General features: G+C 51.0%; 1 protein-coding gene across 1 annotated transcript in view; it reads right to left on the reverse strand.

The window, feature by feature from the left end:
• The window catches only part of COL22A1 (collagen type XXII alpha 1 chain), a 261,028-nt gene that overhangs the window by 144,961 nt on the left and 90,354 nt on the right, over positions 1-25,713 (reverse strand). The window contains 5 exon segments of the mRNA XM_043601842.1: positions 1,911-1,964; positions 11,003-11,047; positions 12,963-13,016; positions 14,237-14,281; positions 15,288-15,341. Of these exon segments, the coding sequence (XP_043457777.1) occupies positions 1,911-1,964; positions 11,003-11,047; positions 12,963-13,016; positions 14,237-14,281; positions 15,288-15,341 (252 nt within the window).

Below are 25,713 nucleotides of genomic sequence, written 5' to 3' on the forward strand. Positions count from 1 at the left end.
GTCCCTCACCGCTGCCTCCACACCATCAGTATCTTCCGACTTGCTGTTCATTATTTGGTCACCTTTCCCCTGCAAGAAGGGTGTTTTCCTTCTGGGCCATCAGCAGGTGCGTATTTCTAGTGTTAAGAGTCAGCCCTGGGGCGCCTGGGTGGCTCAGTCGGTTGAGCATCTGACTTCGGCTCAGGTCATGACCTCACGGTTCGTTGAGTTCGAGCCCCGCGTCGGGCTCTGTGCTGACAGCTCAGAACCTGGAGCCTGCTTCCTATTCTGTATCTCCCTCTCTCTCTCTGCCCCTCCCCTGCTTGTGCTCTGCCTCTCTCTCAAAAATAAATAAACATTAAAAAAAAAAAGTCAGCCCTGGCACAGGGGCGGCACGCAATAAATATTTTTAAGCAACAAAAATGAATAAATGATAGCACATTCATACCATAGAATACTAAGTGGTCACTAGAGTCCTGTCCCTGGTGAATATTTAAGAAAATGGCTACATGTTTATGACATAATGTGAAAGGAAGGGGCAAGACACAAAAAGGTATTGATGGATAAAGAAAATGTGGTATATATATATATATGATGGAGTATTACTCGGCAATCAAAAAGAATGAAATCTTGCCATTTGCAAGATTGGAACTGGAGAGTATTATGCTAAGTGAAATTAGTCAGAGAAAGACAAAAATCATATGACTTCACTCATATGAGGACTTTAAGAGACAAAACAGATGAACATAAGGGAAGGGAAACAAATATAAAAACAGGGAGGGGGATAAAACATAAGATGCTCATAAATATGGAGAACAAACTGAGGGTTACTGGAGGGGTTGGGAGTGGGGATGGGCTAAATGGGTAAGAGGCACTAAGGAATCTACTGAAATCATTGTTTCACTATATGCTAATTTGGATGTAAATTTTTAAAAATAAAAAATTAAATTAAAAAAAGGTACTGTTCCAATTTGTTAAGTGACAATACATATAAAACCAAGATGTTATTTGGGGGTGCTGAGATTATCCATAGATTTAATTTATATCAATATAGTATATTGAAATTAATACATGGCAAGGGATTTGTATATCAAATTTAGTTAATTTATGTTATTATTTTATCTCTAAGCTAGTAATATGAACATATTAATGGACTGATAATGTGTTATGGTATACACATACGTATTTTCCCAATTGTCTTCAAGCAGATATAGAATTTTAGGTTTTATTTACAGCTTTAACCATTTAAATAATTAAATTTAGTTACTTTTTGGACAACACATTCCTCCCATGGTTGAAAATTTGTGTGCATGAGAATTCCCTTCCATTCCCTTCCACAAGTCAGTGAGGGGCCTCTTCTGGAGGCCATGAACAAAAAAAGTAGGTTTCAGAGAGAGTGCACATCTGCATAAGTCCTCAATGCAATTTCCCACACCAATCTACACTTGCCTGTACTTTCCACTTAACCAAGTATCTATGGAACGTCCCTATCAGCATGTTAGGAGTTTCATTAATTTCCATGGCTTCATATTATTCCTCTGTAACTATATGGTTATAGCTCAACTATAACCCCCTGATTTGTTCGACTAGTTCCTTACTGAGAAGCTTCCGTGTTGTTTGTAATCTTTTACTCTCACAGAAGAGACACCAATGAACACATCACATGCACGTCGTCCATGGCCTTTACTGCAATCGTCACATGGGTCAACGAGGTTAGAACGTATTGAAATGGGTGTGTTCTCAGGGATCCCAATACCCTGGTGTTGGAGGAGGACTGTATGACCTTAAGCTGGAGTCTGGTCACTGGGCCTCCTGGACCCTCCAGCTGAGCCACAGCCCAAGGCAATCAGGCCCCGCAGAGCTTTCTATCTGGCCCCAGTTGATCCTGTCCTCCGACAAAGCCTAGGCCACCAGAGCCAATGCCTGCTTACCTGCTCTCCCGTCTCCCCACGCTTCCCAGGGAATCCATCCAGGCCTCGCTCCCCCTGGAAAAGGAAGGAAAATGAAGACATGAAGAACCAATGTACATCTCTGGGGTCAGGGCCATGATCAGGGAATGCAAAGGTTTTTAGCGTCTTACTCTTCTAATCTTTACTCTCAACCCAGCATCTTTGGATACAAGACACACACACACACACACACACACACACACACACACACACACACACCAGGCTACAATATATGTGCATCGGGGGTCAAAGTGCGTAAGTCAAAAGTCAGAGAAACCAGATCCCTATTCTCTGCTTTGTATTTCCCAAATCTGTGACCAAGGGAAGGCCATGTAGCCTCTTGGAACCACACAGTTTCTTCATCTCCTAGGGTGCAAGTAACAGACTTGTGGGGTTTGTGATGCAGTTCATAAAACTGAGCATGTCTTTCTCCATTCATTCATCCAGTGGATATGCATGAACGTCCACTACGTCCCCAGGGCCTGGAGTTAAAAGTGAATTGCTGGCTAACAGTAAGCGATTATTCACGCACCCATCCAACGCCCGCCCACCTGCTTGCGTTCAAAGCCGGACTTGTCTTTCTTAGCTGTATAATCTCAGGCAAGTCACTTCGCCTCTGAGGTTGTTTCTGTTGACCACGTGTCACGGGGATGATGATAACCCCTTCCTGGGAAGACATCTATGACTAAGGGATGAGATAACCTATCCAAAACACGTGCTTGTGACAGGTGGTGAGCAGATGCCGCCATCTTTCTCCCAGCCCAGCACGGTTCTCTTGAGCCAAAGTCCACAGATGTTGGTGTGTTCCTCTCATGGGATAACTCCTTGTCTAATGTCCCCAGCTGTGTCTTCTCCCCACTGAGAACTCAGCTGATGACGGGGGGGGGGGAGGGGGTCCATGCTAATATGAACATTCTACTAAGTGCCACCCCAGCCACCATGGCTTCCTTCTCAGAGTCTCCCCAATATGGCGGCTTCTCTCATTTCCACAGGCTGTGCTTACTGTTCCTTCTGCTGGCTCCTCAGCACCCTTCAGGGCTCACTTCAAAGTCATCTCTTTGGCCTTTTAATTCAAATTAGACACCCATCCTTCCCCAGCCTGTCTCACTGTGTCCCTCATTTTGCCATTAATTCGATTTGCATCTATTACCTGTGTCACCATCCTTCTCGCTCACATGAGGCCTGAGATGTGTTCACCCTTCCCGTGAGGGCACCCCCCACTGCCCAGCCCGGAGACGCAGTGTGGCCCCCACTGACATTTATTGAGTGACCAGAAGGCTACACGTGAAAGTTCTTTTGACTGTATTTCTCTATAACTGATCTACTAAGTTGTTCCTTCTTTGCCTTTTTGTTTTCTATTTTAAAGGTTGGTGTATCTTTCAGGATGTCGCTTTCCTCTGAATGAGTGAAGAGTGTTGGTCTTCTGCTCATTTTTGCCACGCTGGTCGTATTTGCCTGCCTGCAGGGAACGAGTCACCTCCCTGCAGCTCACAGCCAGGAACCACAGGGTCAGGTGGACCCGACAGGGGGGAGGCATCAGCTTTTCTTCTTGGTCTGAATGCTTCCATTCCCTCTGGCCGTTGCTGGGTACCTGTTTTCTCTGTTAGTCTGGGGGCAAACACTGACGCTTCCCACAGGCCCACTGAAGCAGAGGTCAGGGGAGGAGCACCCAACTCAGCACCCCCAAGCCAGGGCCCCAGCGAGGCACCGATAGTTGCCCCAGGTTCTTTGCTGCCCACAGCCCCGGAGCGGAGCCTGGGGATCATTCCAGCACCTCCCCAGCTCTGCAGCTTGCTTTGTAGTTTCTCTCCCGCATCTAAGTAAACTTAGGCATACGCGTTCTCTGCCCTTCAGAAATGATTTCAAAAATTCTAGAACAATGATGTACACCTTTCCATTTTCAAGCACGATTACACATTCATTCTCTAAAAACGTCTCTTCGTTACATGAGCTCTGGGCAAACAGAGAGGATTTTTCTCTCTGCCAACTAATTCCACATTAGTTACCAACGTTCTCGTCCTCCACCTGCCATGAGGTTGGCAGGTCCGAGGGCAGACCGTCGATGAGGAAACGGGGGCCCAGATGGAAAGCCACTCAACCCCGGCAGGATGTGCTTGCATTGACAACAGAGCCTGGGTCTCTGGACCCTTCCCCCTCTATTTCTACTGCCCCTGGGCCTGAGCAGAGGACACTGGGGGAGCATTCTGGTCTCTCCCACTGAACTGACAAGGTCTCAGAACCCATGGAATCCAGTGTCTTCACTTTATAGGTGAGAAAACTGACCTTAGGGGTATATGTAGTCCAGGGTCACACAGAACCTGTGTGACAGTGGCAGGCCTGAAGACAAGGTCTCCTGATGGCCAGCCCAGAGCTCTCTTCCTTAGACAGGGCCAGCCTACTAAATGTCACCCCTGAATGTGGCACTTCCCCAGGGTTCAGCAAAACAAAAAAAACCGTGTCAACTGAGTACAATTTCACAAGGTCTATCACAAAGCAGAGGGCTCTGCCTGTTGCTCAAGCCCCATTTCTTACTCCGTTGCACCTGCACATCAAGATCAGTGAGGCCCAGAAGCAATATTTCTCCCAGAAGCAACTCGGGAAAGCCACAGGTGAGCTCCAGCACCAGCTGCCTGTCCCCAGCCAGCACGCGGAGAGCAGGGCCAGGTGGGACACAGCCAGAGTGCCGACAGATGTTTGTGTTCACCAGCAGGGGGATGTGGGAAGAGGAAAATGACCAGGCCAGGGTGGACGAGGGGAGAGAGAAGCTGAGGGAGAGCCCAGACACAGACAGACAGAAGACAGCTGTCCACGGAGCAGGGTCTCTAACCGAAGTGCCTACAGAAGCCCAGCTGAGGCATGCGACCGGAAGCAAAAGGGAAGAACGGGGCCAGAGGCAGAACTAGAAAGGGCATGTCCCACGTAAAGTCTGAGACTTAGTTTTGTTTTGCCGTTGTATGGTTTTGTTTGACTTGTCACCACTGTATTGACGGCATCAGCACAACAGAGGACAGGGTTTGGACAGCTGCCCACCTGCTTGGTTCCTGGCAGACAGTGGCAGTGAGGGCCCAGTGGTGGCGGGGGGGGGGGGGTGCAGAGGTACAGGGAGCCGCAGTCAACCCCAAAACTCAGACTCGAAGCCTGGGTCTCCTACATCCCAAGCTGTGTGACCCTGGACCAGTCACTTGGCATCTCTGACTCTGTCTCCCATCTATAAACACAGCAGCTACCTCTTAAGGCTCTGGTGAGAATTGGGTGAGCCAATCAATATCTGCAAAATGCATAGAACAATGTGTGGCATGTGGAAGGTGCAACGTTAGAAGCTAGTTAAGCAGAGTAGAGTGGCTACGTAGGGTGGGGAAGGAGAGAAAAATCAACCAGAGACAAGGGGCCAGCAGAGTCAAGTTCACGGGACAGCAAGGGCTGTGATGTGAACAGGGGACCGAAGCTGGAGGTCAGGGACCTGAGTTCTAATGCGGTTTTCCACCAACGTGGGCTGCCGCCTGCAGAGTCTACCCTGCTCTGAGACTCAGTTTCCCAACTGGGTTGAAATAACGAAACGCGAGGACAGAAGAAAGGCGGCTGTATTCCCAGAACCCTGAGACCTCTTCCGACACTCACAATCCTTAACTGACAGGGACGTGTGTGTGCATGCAGGTGCAAGGGAACCCGTCCTCATCCCGAGCACCTTCCGGACACCGGGGGGCCGAGGCTGGCTCTGTTGGGTCTGACAGCCCTTCAGTCCTATGAGACTAAGTGCATCATCCTGGGTCGAACGACTCAAAGGAGGAATCACTCCTGCCTGCAAAGCTCCGAGGGCCCCTCTCCATGCCAAGCCCTCCCGCTGCAGTTCTGGATCTCTGACACCAGGGGGAGTGCGTGCCCCATTAAAGCGGGAAGCCACCCTTGCCCTTGATAAATCTCAGGTCTGGGTGTTGGTGTGCAGGTCAGTGTGGGAGGGGCGTGGGCCATGTGTCTGCTGGGCATGTGCCATGTAGACGCTCACCCAGTGAAAGAGGGAACATGCCTCTGTGCACCCAGCATGTCAGGGATGTTTGCCAAACACCTGTCACAGTGAGACCCAGTGGGCAATTCTTCCTGCCCCCCCGCCAAGAACGAGGAGGATTGAGGGGCTTCTCTAAGGCAGAGGTGGCGGCCGGTGTCACCAGGGAGGATCATGGCTTTCGGCCCTTCAAAACTCCCATTCTGTTAACATGTAGGGAGCCCCTACCAGGGGCCACATCCTGCACTTGCCTTCACAACTCGCTCAGCCAGGCCCTCAGAGCCACTATCCGAGGCAGGCACTGCTAGATCAGGACGTGGGGTTAGAAGCCTGTGTGAGTTCCCAGAGCCAGCATGGGCAGAGCCAGTCTGAGCATCTTTTTTTTTTTTCTGATTCCAAAGCTGGTGCCCTTACCAGTTTCCTTGGGTGCCATGCCCTGGCTCCCGTATCCCCAAACCAGGGCATTTCCCCCTGGGCCTCGGGAGTGTGAGCGTCACATCCACCCAAAGCTGTCCTGGCAGCCCGGTTTTCCAGACAGAACACTGTATCCACCTTCTGGCTCCTTAGTGACCCGAGTCCCTTTGCAATCTGCCAGCTGTCCCAAGCTCAGTAGTCCCTGGACAGTCCACTCAGGCTCTACTGCCCCTCAGTTGCCAGGATGCCCTCACACCTTCAGAGCCTCCACGCCTTCTGGAAGAGGCTTCAAGAAAGGGCAGTCCCCCGCCTTACACAGAGCGCCCACTGTGTTGCTGTCTGAAGGTGGCCTCGGTAATGGACGGGCAGTGGCTCTCCACGGCCTGGCTCCGAGCTGCGCAAGGCCAGGCAACTGATGGGCCTGTCTCAAAGGGAGATGGAAAGTTCCTTCTTGCTGAGGTAAGAAATCAGAGAGGTTCGCGAGAAAATAAACTGTTTTAAGTACCCATCGGATACAAGACCTGGAAAGGAGCCTACGGGATGATGCAGTCCAGGCTTCTTGACATCTGGGAAGATGAAGGTGCAGAGAAGGGGCCAGCTCTCCTCAGAGCTGCCCAGAAAGTTAGCAAGGAAGCTGGAAACATACCCGAAGCTGAGCTTGCATAGCCCAGGCTCGGGCTCCCCCCTCTCTCTATCTTTTCCTGTCTCTCTCTGTCTCAGTCTCTGTCCCTCTCTGTGTCCCTGCCCTTTACACATGGCACATATTTCCCAGCACTCTTCTACCCATTTTATAAATCTTAACTCCGTTGATCCTCCTGGTGGCCCTCATGTAACACAGTCACCCTCAGCGATGAGGGACTCTGAGGCTCAGACGTTAAATAACTCTCCAAAGGTAACACGGTCTGCAGGGCTCAGAGCTGGGGTTCAAACACAGGCAGGCGGGCTCCAAAATGGTGGACTTCCTCTATGCCACGATGAGCCACCTGGTGGAGCCCAGAGAGACCGAGGCCAACAGGGACACTGGCTGATGCCTCTCCTGGACGTCATCTGAAGGTGGCCCTCTACTTCCTGAGCTGCCCTGTTAGAAACCTGCAGGGGGCTGGGCTATGGCCAATCTGCAGAGAGAGTTCAGGGGAACATCACTTGTCCTACGTTCCTGGTACCACTTCAGGCCTGGTGTGCCGTGGAGGGGAAAGCCCACGTTGGAATTGAGGAACTCCTAAGCACTCTCTCTTTATAACGGGCCACGTGGCATCAGGAAATCATGGCCTCTGGGCTCAGTTCCCCATTTGTAAATAAGGAGAGATCTCCAGGCTTCTTTCTGGTCCTTTCCAGATCTGATAATTCAGGATTTTGATAGAAATGCACCATTTCTTGGGGCGCCTGGGTGGCTCAGTCGGTTAAGCGTCCAACTTCAGCTCAGGTCACGATCTCGTGGTCCGTGAGTTCGAGCCCCGCGTCGGGCTCTGGGCTGATGGCTCAGAGCCTGGAGCCTGCTTCCGCTTCTGTGTCTCCCTCTCTCTCTGCCCCTCCCCCGTTCATGCTCTGTCTCTCTCTGTCTCAAAAATAAATAAACGTTAAAAAAAAAATTTAAAGAAATGCACCATTTCTTGGCTGGACAAAAAAGCCTTAACCTAGACTCCCAAAGCTTGCTGGAAAAGCAGCCCCATGCTGTATGGGAAGAAGCTGTTACTTCAAAGCAGACTTTTGGAAAGAACAAACTCCTGCGTGTGTACAGACTGAATTTCCTCTAAAGCACAGGTGGGGAAAGGAAATACTTGTGGAAGTGTCAGTTATGTGCTGAACACGTATCCAACCTCCCAGCCAGCTTCAGGGAAGACATCAGTATTTCCACTCTGCAGATGAGCAAACTGAGGCTCTGGTACATCAAGTGGCTGTCCCAGCCCACGAGTGACAGAGCTGGCTCTCACGAGGCTTGTGAGTTCTGTCCTGCAGTCTTCACTGGAACCCCGGGAAACCCAAACTCACTGGTTCAGCAGGAGCTGCTACAACCAGGAAGCTTGGAGGAGCATCTTTCAGATGGCGCTGTGTTCCTGCTCTGGGCGCCCCGTGCCTTCTGTCCATGGCATTTCCTAATTAACGTGACATGGTCCACGCAGCGTCCTGTTCACCATCCACCCCTGTGACATCATCTAAGCCCGAGTGCTAGAATGCACCTTCCGAACCCATCCTATGCATTCTCCAAAAGAGTCCAAGTTCATCCACCTGTTAGTGAAGGCCTTCTGTAATTGGAGATCAATCCTGGTTTTGGCATCAGCTCCTCTCGGGTGCCCAGTGCCACACCAACGTGTCAGCGGATGAGGACTGGTCATGTGCTTTGGGTCGAGGGTGCCCCCAGGGAGCAAGGACCCAGAGATGAAGGCAGCATGAGCACTGTGCCCAGTTTGCGAGGGGTCTACAGGTGCGTGTGGGAAAGACACGTGGATTTGGTACAAATGACTATAGGGGCCCTAGGGGCGCTAAAGTGGAAAGGCCCCAGTAGGAGCTTGAGGGAGACTGCAAGTGGAGGCCTGTTTTGAACCCCATGCCAGGGCACAGGCCTGGGTCCCTGACAGTTCCCCCAGGTGACAGCCAGGGTGGAACTCTGCAGGTCTGGGCTTTCATCCAGAATCAACGTTGAGCTCACTGTGCACTTTGGAAGCCTGGGCTTCCCTCTCACTGTTCTACGGCCCAGCCCTATTACAGGCTTCGTTTCCCAAATCCTGCCTGCTCTCAGGCAGGGGCTTCAAAGCAGACTCTGAGCTGCCTCTCAAGCCATGCCACCCTATGCCTGAATCTCCAGTTATTCCAAATGCCGTCTTTCAGGTCCCCAAGAGGTAAACAAGGGAGCAGAGAGCCACAGAAAGGAGCTCTTCTGGTAGACAAATATGCGGGACCGTGTTAAAACTCTCAAAAGAACCAAGAGACACAAATCCCGATGAGCATGGGGTAAGAGACGTCACACGTCACTTTTTAAGTTATAATGCCTAAAATTTAAATTTTTAAAAAAATATTTATTTAGTTTTGAGACAGAGAGAGACAGAGCATGAACAGGGGAGGGGCAGAGAGAGAGGGAGACACAGAATCTGAAACAGGCTCCAGGCTCTGAGCTGTCAGCACAGAGCCCGACGCGGGGCTCGAACTCACGGACCGTGAGATCATGACCTGAGCCGAAGTCGGATGCTCAACCGACCAAGCCACCCAGGCGCCCCATATAATGCCTAAAATTTAATATGCACACAGAAATCATGCTTTGGAGCCTCAGGTGGGGTACCATGCTAGCTCCTGTCTCCCTTTACTCTAAAGAACCTTTTGGAAAAGCTACGTGGCCATGTGTTTCCAGAGCCACAAACAGGTTCATTTTCTTTGACTGGTAATCTCATTTCCAGGACAGCAGCCTAAAGAAATAACCCTACATTTGAAAACTAAATGACTAAATATAGCTATCGGTTTAAAAATATTCACCCAAGCATTATTTTTAACCACGAAAAACTGGAAACAACCCTAAATGATCAATACTAGGGGGACAGGCACATAAATCATGGTCTATTCATGCAATGAAATGGTATGCAGCCATTTAAAATGACTCATAAAAACCCTACAGCAGCCTGGGCAAAAATACTGCATGTAGGGACAACAGACAGGACGGGTTGCAAAATTGAATATATTATGTGCGTCTCTGCAAAAAGAAATCAGATCTATAGGAACATGTCCTACAGAAAATGGGCCAAAGCGTTCCCCATAGTTGTACCTGGATAGCAGGACTAGGGGCTATGTTGTTTGTTCGTTTTTTGTTTTTTGTTTTTTGTTTTTTACAATTTTCCAAATATACTGATACAGAATTAAAATAATTTCAAAATGTCTTATAAAACTAGAGGAACATGTACTGCTGAGGACAGACTCTGAAAAAGCATCTGGAACCTGACTCAGCATGGGAGGGCCGAGTTCCAGCTCTCGATCTGAGGGATGGGCCTGGGCAGAGGCTCCCAATGCCTTATGGGCAGGTTGAGGCCGGGGGTGGGGGGGTGGGTTTGCAGTCCTGTTTCCACCCAGCTGAACAAGAGCACAAGTGGAAAGTTCTGGCCCAAGGGTCCCCTTGTGGTAACCTAGTGCACAGAATGAAGGCACGGCGGCCCTCAGCCCCACTCCAGGGTGTTGGCCACGGTGGGGGTGGAGCCTCAGCTTGGGTCAGTTCCCAACCCCTGGTGAGAGAGACTAAATGGGGGTCCCCGACACCACGGCGGTCACCGCACACCCTTCCTCTGGTTTGAGAATCAGGGTAATGGAGAAGCACAGAGGTTATGTAACTTTGCCAAGTGAGATGTGAGCCCATGGCAGCAACCAGAACTTTCTGAGTCCCAGGCCGGGCTCTCTCAAACCCCTCTGGCCTGGAAGCCAAACTCTGTCTGTGTGCTGGACTATAGTCCCTGCAGGTACCGAGCCCACACCCTCCTGGCCCAGAACTGACATTTAGGGTGGGAAATTAATGCCCCATCTGCACCAGCCTTTCCCTGCCACATGTGCACACACACACGCACAGGCACCCATGTGCACACACACACGCGTGCACTCACAAGCAAGCACAGCGTGGGCAGTCCCAGGCACCCTCCTCCTCTTTCTATGGAAAGCTGTGGTGATGGGTTGAGGCAAACGTAAATACCTTTTCTCCTCGGGCTCCCTTTTCACCTCGTTCTCCTTGGAGACCCTGTGGGAAGAGGGGTAGATCAGAAACACGGCTCAGCCCAGCTGCTCTGTTCTGAAGGTCTGGGGGCCCACAGATACCCTGCCTGGGAAGGCGGTGAAGATCCCATCTCCCAGAACTCTCTCTGTACAGCATCCCGTGCTCCCCCCATCAGGCCTGGGCATCTAGGTCCCCACCAGGGTGCGAGGTGAGCTTTTGGGGCCGGTTTTCTGGCTGGGGTTCTCCAGGTCCTCCAGACTAGGCTTGAATATACCTGGCCCCTGAGCTGGCCCGGCCAATGGCAGGAATGTGGCTCTGAAGTCAGTCTCCCCTGCCACCCAGAACCTATGATCCCATCGTGAACATGAAATCCAGGTCATGAAACCTGGGTGCCTTAAAGCCACATTCCTCCACCTCCTCTGGGGAGAGGGCCCCCGCCCTGTCACGTCCACTCCACCTTCCTGAGAAGCAACACCAGATCCTATGCTAAGAACGCCCTCCACTCTGCGAGCAGAGTTGAGGGAAGCATCAGCCAAGGCGTGGGCTTCTCTGACCACAGGATCTAAACGCAACCGCTACCCCTTGCTCCGCCCACAGTACCCTCTATCCCCTTCACCAGGCTTTCCTCTTCTCCCAGCACTAAGCCCCATGTGACACCTCCTCTGACTCCCCCAAGGAGAATGTGAGCCCCCAGAGGGCGGTGCCTTCTTTCCTTCAATACTGCACCCCCACACAGTCTAGAACATGCCTGCCACTTGATATTCATAAGCACCTGCTGAATGAATACATGAGTCAGTGAGTGACTGCATCAATCACTTGGTTAGCGCCAGAATCTTGTAGAAGTTCTGCCGGCAGGCTACTGCCCACACTAAAAAAGCAGGAGCTGAGAATGATACGGAGCGTCTGCTCTTCTCCCATGTGCCGGGTCCGGAGGGAGATGCCAGGGCCACCAGCACCAGCCGATGAAAGCTTCTCCTGGGAAGGCTCGAGGGCCAGGCCCACGGCTCAGTGCACAGCCCCACTGGAGAGGTGTGGATGCATTACTATGGGAACCCCCTCTGGTCCCCAGTCTCTCTTCTCATTTCCTGGAGAAAGGATCCTTGGACATTCTGCGGAGAAGATGCTAAAGGTTTCCCAGGCCCTATTACCTATTCTAGGAATAACACCTACACCTTTGTCCCTGGAGAAGAGGCACAGGGCCAGAACCACAGGCCGCTATCCCAGAGGGCAGAGGCTCCATGGCCCGCCCAGGCCTCTGGGGGCAGCTGGACATCTGTGTCATTTTAATTCCATCCCAATGCCTTGGCCCGTCACACAGAGATCAGAGGTGTTAAAAGTCTCCCAAGGCAATGCCGGCTGCCATGCTTGAAAATGTCCTTTAACATTGCTTCTTTTATTTGGAGAGAGTCTCAAATCTCTTACTGAGAACCAAAAATATGATGAGACATCCACGAAGCCACTTTGTTCCTTATCCATCACGTCTATCTGCTCATCGCTTGCTTCAAGGGGCACGCGGCTACTGAACATTCATTGTGGGTCTAGCACTGTTCTAGGGGCAGGGAATTGACAGACTCCACACCCCTTCTGGAGTGGCGGACTGGACCAGCTGGGGAAAAAAAGCTTCTTTAGCTCATGTGTCAGAAACACCTGGGCTGCTGGGTAAAAATGCAGATTCCTGGGCTTCCCCCAAAGCAGCCGTGTCACTGTCTGGGAATGGTGTCCTAGAAGCGTGCATTTAAACGACCTCCAGGAGGTTCCTAAGGGCCATAATGTTTCAGCATTTCTGGTAAGAAGAGACACCAGCACCTCACTGCCATTGACACGTGCCAAGGCAGCTGGTCCTCTGTGTACAGACTCTGGAGGGGGATTCGCCAGGGGTCTGGGTCCCAATCCCTGCAGAAGAAAACAGAAACCCTTCCAGAGACAAGCCTTTACTTACAGGAGCTCCAACGTGTCCAGGAGGCCCGGGGGGTCCAGGTGGTCCTTGGAATCCCTGCAGAAGAGGGTTCCCAAGAAAGGTGTGGGAAGGGGAAGGAGAGGCAGGAACAGAGGCAAGACCCAGAGACCCCTGCTCCTCACCTACCACACGCTGCCCCCTTCTGCTTAGAGTTCGTGCCGCCCCCCCTTGCCTGGTGGAGCAGGATTCTGCCAGGACTCATTCCCTTGTCTGCTCAACTCCGAGGAACAGCTGGAGTGTGGCCTCCGAGCTATAATGAACCATTTCCATTTCCACTTGCCCTGCGTCCCACGGCCTCCCCACCGTCTGGCCCGGATCTGTGCCCAGCTTCGGAGCGACCTGCCTGATTCCTGTCGCTCGTCATTCACACTCTGCCGTGGGGCCTGCAGAGCCCGGGCGAGTCCTGACAAAGCCGAAACAGAAGTCCGCAGAGCCTTGAGGCTCCTCTGCGGCCTGGACCTCGAACTGCTATGGATTTTAGGCAACAAATTTGGAAATATCTATTAAAAAATCTATTAAAATTAAAATGTGCATTTCTTTAGGCAAAGTCTTGCCAACTTTTGTGATCTATCCTATTGAAATAAAATACAGTATGTAAGGAGAAGCATGCACACACACACACCCACACACACACATGCATTTATTACCATATTGATTTTGGTGAAAGACCAGTGAAATTAGAAACAACACGTAGGGTCATCATAGGGAAAAGGTTATGTAAATTATGATGCACCCACATCATGGAATGAGGTGCACTGACTGAGAGAACAGGTGTGGAAAGAGATCTCTAATCTGTTGTTAAATGAAAAAAAGATAAACGGGAGACAGTGGTATGCTTCACTTTTTGTAAGAATTTAGGAAAAATCATAGATGTGAGGATATACACACACAAGCGTGCGTGCTGTTATACAGGAAGCCTTTGTGGATCTATTCTGCACCAAAAACAATTGGCTTTGCATCAAGATTTATCGACTGGAGGGGCACCTGGGTGGCTCAGGAAGTTAAGCATCTGACTTTGGCTCAGGTCATGATCTGGTGGTTCTTGAGTTCGAGCCCCACATCAGGTGAGCACGAACCCCACTTCTCTCTCTCTCTCTCTCACCCTCTCTTTCTCTGCCCCTTGTGGGATTCTCTCTCCCTCTGCATCCCTCCCTCTCTGCCCCTCGCTCCCTTGCACCCTCTCTCTCTCTCTGTCTCAAAAAAAAAAAATTATCTGCTGGAAACATCAGAGGAACAGAGCCGAGAGTGACACTTACCCGCATTCCCACCTCTCCAGGAAGCCCCGGCTCTCCCGGCTCCCCCTGCACACACAAAACAGGGTCAGTCACAACCCACTGGGACACAGGTCCAGGCAGGCCAGGGAAGCCCAAAATCTCAGGGGCATCCGTGTCTGGAATTCAAACCCCATCACAGACACAAGGTGGCCGTCCATGCAAGGAGACCCAGGCTTCCCTGGGAGACTCGCCATGAACAAGGGAGTTGGGTCTTTACCCCACGCGGCACATCCCAACCCCCTTGCTCCTGCTGCTGGAGGTCAAGGGAACGACATGCAGACACAACGGCGGAGAAAGCATAGTGACAAGGAATCCCCGTCTGCATGGAGGAGACTGGCCACCAGGAGAGGAGCTGGAGGGGTCTTGCAGAGCACGGGACCCCTCTTTCTCTCCCGGTCTCCACCCCCAGACCTCCTGTCCCAGAGTGCTAAAGGCCACAGACAGAGGAGGGGCTCATAGTCAAGGCTCCCACTCCGAGACCTGCTCACACGTGCTGGAAATCACAAACGGAGCATGAGGAGGTGGAACACAGAACCCGTCTCTCTTTGGGTTCCTGGTGAGGATGATCCCTTTTCCCCGGAGCAGACTGGCCCGCCCAAGTAGAGATCACTTTTCATCTGGGTTTCTGGGGGTTGTGTCAACTCAGAGGCAGGGGATGCGGAGGGGGAATCTGGGAGCTGACAAGAGGGAGGCTGGGGGGTTGGGGCATGTGCAGGGGACGGGGTGTATTCTCAGCTGCTCCTCGAACTGGAAATGTGAGCGAATCCCCCACTTTGGACATGGACCTGGTTGCAGGTCTGGGCACAAAGACAAGACCTCCGTGCAGAGTAGCTTGTCAGCTAAAAATGGCTTCCAAGGACACACAGGCGGTGCCCGGTGTCATTGAAGTGATTAGGCTGACCCACAGGGACCTGGGAAGATCCCAGTATGAATGAGCCCCAGCTCAGGCTTGGCCCTGGCAGAGGCCACCACCCTCAAGGACATGGGCTCCGAGCAGGCGGCTGACTGTGGGGAGGGGTGGGAACAGACATACCCGCATGCCTTTGCTGCCGTCTCTCCCAGGGGGACCGGGCAGGCCCAGGGAACCCTGGGACAGAGAAAGAGAGCAGCAGTCAGTGCAGGATAAAGAGCACAGGAAATGCAGATTCTCGGGTTTCACCGGAGACCTACTGCATCAGATGAGGTCCGTGCTTTAACAAGACCCCCAGGGGTCCGTACGCACCTGACAGCCCCATGCCCCTCCCCGATCATAGTGTGGCCCCTCCTCGCTCCAGGCTCAGAGTCACCCACCCAAAGCACAATGTCCTCAACCTGGACCCGATCGATATCCGGCCGGATGCTCCTTTGTCAGGGGGCTGCCCCGGGCATTGCAGGATGCCCAGCATCACCCCTACACACCAGCAGCACTCCCCAGTGCTGAAAATCAAATGTCTCCAGTTACTGCCAAAGGTCCCTGAGGGGCAAAATCGCCCTTGGCTGAGCACCACCGGGCTAGAACAGGTATCTAGAAGGATTTCTTAAGCTGGGGCACACTCCATTCTTTTTTTAAAATTTAAGTTCTAGTTAGTTAACATATAGTATGATAATGGTTTCAGAAGTAGAACCCAGTAATTCATCTCTTAACACCCAGTGTTCATCCCAACAAGTGCCCTCCTTAACGTCCATCCTCCCTTTAGCCCAACCCCCACCCACCTCTCTACAGCAACCCTCAGTTTGTTCTCTGTATTTAAGAGTCTCTTATGGTTTGTCTCCCTCTCTGATTTTATCTTATTTCTCTTCCCTTTACCTATGTTCATCTGTTGGGTTTCTTAAACTCCACGAGTGAAATCATATGATACTTGCCTTTCTCTGACTTATTTTGTGTAGCATAATACCCTCTAGTTCCATCCACGTTGTTGTAAATAGCAAGATTTCATTCTTTCTGATTGATGAGTAGTACTTCATTGTATATATGGAGTGTGTATATGGAGTGTATATGTGAAGTGTATATGTGGAATGTATATATGGAGTGTGTATGTGGAATGTGTATGTGGAATGTGTATATGGAGTGTGTATATGGAGTGTGTATATGGAGTGTATATGTGGAGTGTGTATATGGAATGTGTATATGGAGTGTATATGTGGAGTGTGTATATGGAATGTATATATGGAGTGTATATGTGGAGTGTATATATGGAGTGTGTATATGGAGTGTGTATATGGAGTGTATATGTGGAGTGTGTATATGGAATGTGTATATGGAGTGTATATGTGGAGTGTGTATATGGAGTGTATATATGGAGTGTGTATATGGAGTGTGTATATGGAGTGTATATGTGGAGTGTGTATATGGAATGTGTATATGGAGTGTATATGTGGAGTGTGTATATGGAATGTATATATGGAGTGTATATGTGGAGTGTATATATGGAGTGTGTATATGGAGTGTGTATATGGAGTGTATATGTGGAGTGTGTATATGGAATGTGTATATGGAGTGTGTATATGGAGTGTATATGTGGAGTATATATATGGAGTGTGTATATGTGGAGTGTGTATGTGGAGTGTATATGTGGAGTGTGTATATGGAGTGTATATGTGGAGTGTATATATGGAGTGTGTATATGGAGTGTATATGTGGAGTGTGTATGTGGAGTGTATATGTGGAGAGTGTATATGTGGAGTGTATATATGGAGTGTGTATATGTGGAGTGTGTATGTGGAGTGTATATGTGGCATATATACCACATCTGCTTTATATATTCGTCAGTTGATGAATATTTGGGCTTTTTCCATAATTTGGATATTGTTGATAGTGCTGCTCTAGATATTGGGGGTGCATGTGCCCCTTCAAATCAGCATTTTTGCAACCTCTGCATAAGTACCTAGTAGTGCAATTGCTGGGTCACACTCCATTCTAATGGATCACATGCAGAAGCCCATGACAGGCACACTCATGGGGCAGCTGTGGGGAAGAAGGGGGGACATGGGCCAGGCTGCTCAACTCCCACACCCATCCTGGGGAGTGCACGGTGGGGGGCATTTAAAAACAGCGATTCCGGGATCTCTGAGCTCCCATCCAACTTGGACACCATTTGATTCAAGTCAAAGGATTCTGCCAAGATCTCCAGCCCGGCTCCCTCCCTCCGTCAATTTTCTGTGGGACACTGAGTAAGTCAATGCTGCTTTCCAGACTATCCCATCTGTGAAATGAGGTTATTGGACATTCAACAAACATGCGAACTGATGAACCTATTAGAAATATTTAGAAACACCGTGCTGCACTGTGTCCTCTACCTCTACGGTCTTACACAGACTGCCAATGACCCCGCGAGGCAGGTCCTGCTTCTCAAAGGTGCGTCAGACATTGTGCATTTCCAGGTTCACCTATAAATTGTGTGTGTGCAAATGTGTGTCTGCAAACATGCACACACATACCAAATTTCTAAAATTTCTATGAAGTGCCTTCCACGGACTCAACATCCCTTCTGAGCCAGTGTGACACTGAAAACAGAAACACACAGACAGACAACTGGGGCCCTGGAGTCAGACAGACGTGAGTCTGTGTCCCAGCTCTGCACCTTTCTAGCTGTGTGACCTCACACCAGCCACTCTGGAAGGCCATGTGCCACTGGCCTGTCATCTGGTGGACGAGGAGGCCAGCAGCAGGACCACCGCAAGGTGAGCGAGGGCTGGGGAAGAAAGTGCACACTCAGCTGTGGGAGCATCACTGGGCTGCAGGTGGTACACAGTCATCATAGCTCCTGCCCATGATCGCTGAGGGTTACATGGAACCACACCACCCCAGGCACACTTGCAGCAGGGAAATGATGCCGTCAACCATGTGCCATGTGTGTGCCACATCATACAAGGTGTGTCCTCCCGTCCTCGCAGAGCAAGTTAATGGTGGAGACAGGGCACCTGTGCCCACACAACACACTCATCTGCCAGTAAGTGCTTGGTTCTTACGCTCAGGCCAGGAGGGTCCCGTCCTGGAGACTGAAGGGATTTGCTGGCGTGGGTGGAAGCTTCCAGAGGAGGATGTCTCCAGGCAAGGCATCCCGGGGGGATGAAGCATCAAGGACGTAGTAGGCTGAATGCCAGCTCCCGCCACCCTCGCTTAGAGGAAGGAGGGACACTTGGGGAAAACAGCTTAGTACCTGTGGTCTCAGTTTCACTTTCTGTAAAATGGGAACAATCACAGCCACCGCAAAGTTTTTGTAAGTGTTGAATGTCTCCACGGTGCTCCCTGTAACATTTCCAAAGTTGTTCTGGGTGACACCAGTTTGATTTGTAATTAATTGTGGGGGGGGGTGTGGGAAGGTAGGGGGTTCTTCGGCCAAATGGGTTTGTGAAATACAGAGTTAAACTCAGTTAAACAGGTTCCTTTACAGCAGGCTTCCTCGAAGACTTGACTATGCTTGCTGATGGTGGTTCTCCAGTGTCCTTGCCCACTCGATCTGGCCACAGGGCATGTGGGGGGCTGGGGTGGCTCAGGGCACACGGGGAGATGCATGTACACTTCACTGTGCCTCATCACGGGCAGAACCAAGGCCTTCACACCCTTGCGTTAAAGAATCCAGGCCGCCACTGGCAAGGCTTCCGAAGGGCTAGAAAGGAGAATTGTTCACAGAGTAGGAGGAGGAAAGTCGAGACGGTCTCCAGTTGGCCAGCATCGTACTTAGGTATGGTTTGGGGAGGGAGGAGACTTCCTCATTGGTCTTCAGGTGCACGTGGCTGTCCTTGGTCGATACAGGGGGCAGGTGAGCAGTCTACGGATGCTTCACATGATGAAAGGTCATTCAGTATTAGGGACCCAGGGTTTTCTGTGGCCGCTGCTCCCTCGGAACAAGTTTGAGTCGGCGGGCACACTTTCTGGGGTCGAACTGCCCGCAGCTTCCTTACGAGCAGAGGCTGCCACGACAGGCGATTTCTCAGCCACCATTTACACGTCCGCACAATGGGGATGAGGCCCTGCCTCGCGGATGAGTCCCTACTTTGGAACTCAATGGTCCAGACGTGAAGGAGGCACCCGGGACAGGCGGAAGTGGTTTCTGAGATTCCGAGCGCGGACCGAACACCCGTTAGCACCCCTCCGTTAGCACTGAGAGTGGCAGAACCACTGGGAACATCACAGCGATGTTAATACCAACATAACATAACAATAAGCGACGTTGAAGAGGCTGCTACTGGCCGACAGGCCCCGCTGAGGATTCACCACATGCCAAGCACGGAGCACTTCCCTTTCAGCAATGCCTCTGACTCCTCCCGGGACGCTTCTACAAAAGAGACGCGACTACAATCTTGATTTCACAGTTTATGAAATGGAAGCACGGGGATTCTATTGTTTGTCCAAAGTTACAGCATCTGTACACGGAAGCCCATCTTTGGGCTCCAGACTCTGCCCCTGAGCAGCGTTTGCACACACTGGTTCAGGGCATGTTCACAAGTGTCTTTCTCCTCACTTTACGTGGAACACATGGGCACAGAGGGCCCACACTTGCCCGAGCCTGCCTAGCGGCTGGCATGGCCGGGGTGGGCAGGCTGAGGCAGCAGTGCCTGGGCGCCCAGCCTCGCTCCCCTTCTCCAAGGACCTAGTTCCTCCCCCACGGCCTCAGCCAACCCTCACTCCCTGGGAAAGCATCAGAGCTCCCTCAACTGGCTGACCGGAGGCTGGCGCTCCGCATGAAGCCAGGAGGCTGGTGGTCAGGCATAAGGCAGCAGGCTTAGCTCCCCAGCTGCCTCATCTCCAAGACCCCTGTTTTATCCCCTGTCCCATCCTGCACCAATCTGAGTGCATGGCATGTGCATTTGCAGATGGCAGGGACCCCTGCCCACTTAACTCTGCTTTTCTACAACTCTGAGGACCTGCCCTCAATGGCGCTTCCCTCCAGAATCAGGCCTATTGTGGGAGCCGTTGCAGAGCTCACCCCAGGTGCTGGTTACCCAGTTAAGATGGTGGGTCCTTGAAAGGACAGTCTGTCTTCTGGCTTCTGTAGCTGAAGGCAGGGGAAGGGGTGTCTGGGTTGGCTCCTGCCTCAGGAATAAAGGGGAGGAGGGTAGTAGGGCATTGGAGCTCCCAGGACCATCTAATAAAGGGAGCCAGAGAGGAGACCAGAGACAATGCCAGAGAGAACTCCACAGAGTTCTGGAACTTTCCCTCTGCCCAGTTGTCACATTCCAGCCCTGGTGGTGCTTTCCAATAGATGCCCAGTAGATGTCTCTGGGTGAATCTGTCTCACCCACTAGACAGGAGCTCCATGAGTAGGGGTGTCAGGGCATCAGCATCTCCCTGTCAACACTGCCTGCTTGGCACAAGACCCCACCAGTGCTGTGTGCTTCAATCCCTTCCTAAGCTCTGTGGGCTTGTAAGGGAGACAGTAGAGAGGCCCTTCTACTTTAAAGGTAGGCTTGTGGGTAAGAAAACCTCAGGGGCACGGAAGACAGCAGGTGTAGAAAACCAGAGCCAGCAAACTGTGGTTTCAAACCCTCCATCACTTAGTACAGATGGTCATGGTCTAGTTTGTGAAATGCTCTAACACTCAGTCTTCATGTATAAATAGAGATCACAAATCTAGGTACAGGATTTGTGCATCCCAAGGACATGAGCATCTTGGCAAATTGGTTTTAGGCGACTGGTATCATGAAACCAGCCACTTCTCCATGATGGGAGGGCCACCCTTGTTTTGTCATCTAAGAAACTGTCTGGATGCCTCTTTAGAGGCGAATGTTTTCTTTGTCCAAGAGGATAGCATCTCTTTTCAATCTTATTAAAAGATAAGGATAACCATGCCAGCACTGCAAAACAGATTCTGAGAAATTTCCACTTGTAAATCCTCATGAGATCCAGGCATTTATCAGATGGGTTTCTGCTCTTATGAAAATTGTCAACCTGCCTCAACTATTGCATGTTTTTGTGCCCCCTAAGCTTGGCCTCCCAGAACACCACCATGCCCTATAACACACCTTCCAAAATCCCCCAGGTGGACTCCCCATCAGCTGACGGCAGCGTCTTTGCAAAGGGCAAGTTACAGCCCTGGGTCGCCTGCCCGATCCCGTCATGAAACCCACTCACTGTCTCTGAGCCCCACTTCATCATTTGTAGGATAGAGACCCACACTGCTCTCAGATGGAAAAAGGGGTGTGGACGTAATTAAAGTGACAGTTGTTTGCACTCTCCTGAGAATGAGAAACACATTCTTAAACCTGTGGGGAGGGTCAAAAAAGGAGAAGAACGGAGATGCTCCAGGAATTGGTCAAGTCAGGTGCAGGGAATGTTTTAAAGGGGATATGTGTAGCTAAGGATCCATGGTAAAGTATAACCAAAGGAGGGAAATGAAGGGAAGGAAGGAAGGAAGGAAAGAAAAGAGAGAGAAATGAAGATCAAGATAGAAGGGAAAGCAACAGGACTAGACCAGAGGAGAAGGGTATGAGCCGGCAAGGAGCCTCTGCCGTCCGTTAGCCGAGTGGAATGAGCAACTTCCCCTCCCGGGTCGCAGCTCCCTCACCTGCGCAAAAGGTAACACGAGAAGGACTGTTACCTCTGGCCCAAGGTGGTGGGTTAGATGCCTGGAGACAATGGGGAAAGGCTTTAAAGGTAGGGAAACTCAGACAAGCATCAGAAATTATTATTTTGGGTAAGCTACCCAAACTCCCATTCTTCACCTGTAAAAAGGAAGTCGCTCAGATTAAGAGGATGACAATAGATGATGTACGTGAAACCCGTCACAGGAGATAAGCAGGGCTCAGGGAAGAGGGGCTCTCCCCAGCTCAGTCTCAGGACCTTGAAGCCATGTCTCGGTGGACCTCTCTGCCCACCCCCCGCCCCCACACACTGCCTCTGTGGTCTCACTGGGAGCCCCCAGGAGGGTAACAAGGGGCAGGAGTCATCCGCCCACACCCGCTGTCAAACCAGAGGTCCAGGAATTATGTGGTTACTCACGGGGAAAAATACAGAGAAAAGATAGAGAAGATACTTCCCCTGTTCTTTTGGTTAACTGACTATCAGACTTTTTTCCAAATGTTGACAAAGAGATCACCTCATTGCTAGACAAGCATATTAGTATTACTCTTGGTTCACCTGGTAAGAGGCCATAGGTCCTGTAGGTGGGGTCTGAGGAGTCCCCTGGGCAGTGGCCCTCAACGAGCGGCTCCTGGGCCAGCAGCATCAGCATCGCCTGGGCCTTCCTAGAAAGACAGATTCTCTGCCCGGCTCCCAGTCCATGGAACCAGACGCTCTGGGTGTGGGGCCCAGCACACTGGTTTAATAAACCCTTCTGGTGATTCAGATGCTGGCAAGTCTGAGAAACACTGCTCAGCACTGATAAATGCCAGCTGTGGGGTCAGAAAACACGAGCACAGCTCCTGGCTCGGCCACACGGAGAGAGAAACTCACATGGTTCCTGGTCACATGGTGAATACACTTGTACAATGAGGGCAGCAGTATTTACCTCCAGGCTAAGTAGCATGTCCACGAGTCCTGGCAGACCACGGTGCTCACAGATACCAGGTGCTGTTAGAGTCTTAGAGGCTCTACAAATTATTCTATACGAACGGAGGAAAGGAAAGGACACCCCATACCACAACACACCCCATCTGGAACACAAATTTCCAATAACACTCTCCAGGCTTTGGGAGGCCGACAGACTTACAGTGAGGCCATCCTCAGGAGACAGCGGGAGCCCGGACATTTCACAACTGCCAGCCACCCCTGGGGATAAGACCTCACCGATGGCCGGGATGCTGAAGACATCATCTGGCGTATAAAAAATGTAACACTATGCTGGTGTAATGGTAATTATACTTAATATTTATGAGCACTTTTTTTTTACAAATATAAGTCTATTTTCATTGGGTCATTTTGTCCTTATGAGCAACTCTCTAAGACAGGTAGTATCAGTCACCAATTTATACAGGAAGAAAGTAAGGGCTAAGGGGTTGAGGAACTGCACAATGTTACACAGCTGCCAAGTGGCCAAGCAGGGTCTGAAGCTACCAGGCTGTGTCCAGGGTCAACGTCTTTAGCCGCCCCTGTCTCCTGCCCCATCCAACGGTCCTACAGCCCAGCATTTGTCCTCCTCACAAGTGCTCCCCACCTCCTATACTAAGCCCTTGGTCCTGTGACTGGCCCATTAGACTTGGCAAGTGCCTGAGTGTCAGACAGAGCTGGGGAAAGGTGCAGACTTTCCTATTCAAGCTCTGCCTGGGGCTGTGAGATCCCGTGAACTCAAACTTCCCCAGCGTGTCCTTCAGCACCACGGACAGGGGCTGTGGCACCATTTTTCTCTCCGTCTTTTGCCCCCAACCCACAAGGCTACGTGAGGGCAGAGAAGCAGCTAAACTTATTTTCCCCTAAACCCTTTAATTATTATAAAAATAGAAGGCCTTCAACCACAGTTATCCAACTCGATAACCATGAATAATGCACATTAATGCAGAGGCTAACAATAGGAGATGGGGCTGCTGATTAAGCCAGCCGTGAGCAAAGAGAAAGGAACCCAGAGCTAGAGGCAATGGCATAAATATATCTTAGGAGCTTCACACATACAAACACGCACGTATAATTTACATTTTATGGCTCAGAAGCTCCACAATGCAGTCATTACATGAAATAAGCCAATTCCCACAAGGGACACAGTTGTTGGGGGTCAAGGATTCCCAGATACCAGCACTGCTTTCGGAGAAGGGTAGAAACCTGGCAGTGGCCAGTGCCATGGATAACAGCGGGTCACTCTGTGACTTTGGGCATGCCCCAGACTCCCTAAGAGGCTGCACGAGGCTGATACTCAAACTCAACAGCCTGGCACACACCAAGAGCTCAATAAAAGCGGTTAGGATTCTTTCCACAACACGGCACTTTCTTTGAGACGAAGTCACTATGCCATTCCAGATAAAATCCCCACACGTTGGCCGTTGGACTGTGCATGGCTCCTATTGCTAATGCCTCCACATCCTCTCAGAAAGAATCCATGAAATAAAAATGTGCCCACTGCTCCTTGCTGTGCCACGTTTCACTTACACCAGAAACCCCACACATGTACAAGTAGCACTGTGTGGTTTCTAGAAACCTTTCCTGGTCCCTGGTCTGGAAAGGAGGCAAGAGGAAGAAAATCCCGATGTGGCAAGGCCCTCTCTTCACCCCCCACCAATTCTGCAAGCCATTCTACAAAGATTCCATGATACGTCACCTCACAATTTCAGACAGCCTGGCCTTGAAAGACACCAAAGAGAAGAAGTAGCTCAGGGGAGGACCTGTCCTTTACCCTGGAGACAGCACACAGTGTGTCTGCCATGTTGGTGCCATTGCGACAGCTGGTCTGACTGTTCCCCACAATAAGATCCCCAGGCACTGCCGTGAAGGCTTCACAGGAAAGGCCCTCAGGGAGCTCAGACCAGGCTTAAATGGGATCATTCCTAGCTCTTACCTGCTCTGCCCAATCAGCTGCGCAGTGGCCAGTGACTGTTTTTGTGGACACTCCTCATCATCCTCTGGGCTCTCAGGTGCAAACGGTTGCATTAATCATACCTTAAGGCTCATGTCCCTCATTTCACTGTCCCTCCCCAGTCCTAGGGTGCCCTGTGTGCCCCTAAATGGGTAGCTGTTAGGATTCTGAGCAAGCCAGAGCATATGATAAACTACTTTGCCCTCTTCCTACAGCATCTTCCAGTGAAAACATCAATGTGTGTGTTTTCCAAGACTCAATGGCTTTGCCATGAATTGCGGAGAGAGGAATGGATGAGATGGTGCCCTGCGGGGCCTCCTGGCCCCATGCATGAGGGCTCGAGGGTTACTGGGTCAGAAGCATCTCTGGTATTCCAAGAGGCAGAGCACACTGGTGGATGCACAAGGAGGAAGCAGTCTCAGGGAGGAGAAACACCAAGAGGAAGCCCTGGGAACATGAGCGCAGAATCGGCAAGACACAGATGCAGGGGGAGAAGGGTGTCTTGGGGCCCCGTCACAGTAGCAGGTGTGAAGTGCGCTCCAAACACGTGGACTTTATCTGCCAGCTAACGCTTGATGCTGAGCACAGCTCAGTAGGGACCAGCGTCACAACAGCATTTTATAACCAAACATAAATTCATGGCCACTTGCATGTTTCGGACAAGATGGCATGTCTCAGAGAAGGACAGTTGGAACTGAGGACTTCCAGGTGCCCTGCCCCACTGCTGGGAGTGACTTCTTGGCAGGTGGGTCCCCAATTTCTCTCCAGCTGGCTGCCTTTCCTGAGAGGCTGGAGACGTCAGGGTCCACAGCAACGTGGAGGATGCCTCTTTGTCCTTGGGGGAACACGTGCAGAACCTAGTCTTCCAGACCCAGGGACCAGGCTGCCTCTGCCAACCACTATGAACCTGGTTCCGAACAACCCTCCTTAGTTGCATCCTGATGGCCTTGGACTCTCCTGAGTTTTCCACTCAGCATCTTATTTCTTCAGCTTCGTGATGACCCATCGCACAAAGGCTCTCCTAGGACACGAGGACCC

This window comes from Prionailurus bengalensis, chromosome F2 (genome assembly GCF_016509475.1).
Source record: "Prionailurus bengalensis isolate Pbe53 chromosome F2, Fcat_Pben_1.1_paternal_pri, whole genome shotgun sequence".
In the NCBI taxonomy this organism is placed as follows: domain Eukaryota; kingdom Metazoa; phylum Chordata; class Mammalia; order Carnivora; family Felidae; genus Prionailurus; species Prionailurus bengalensis.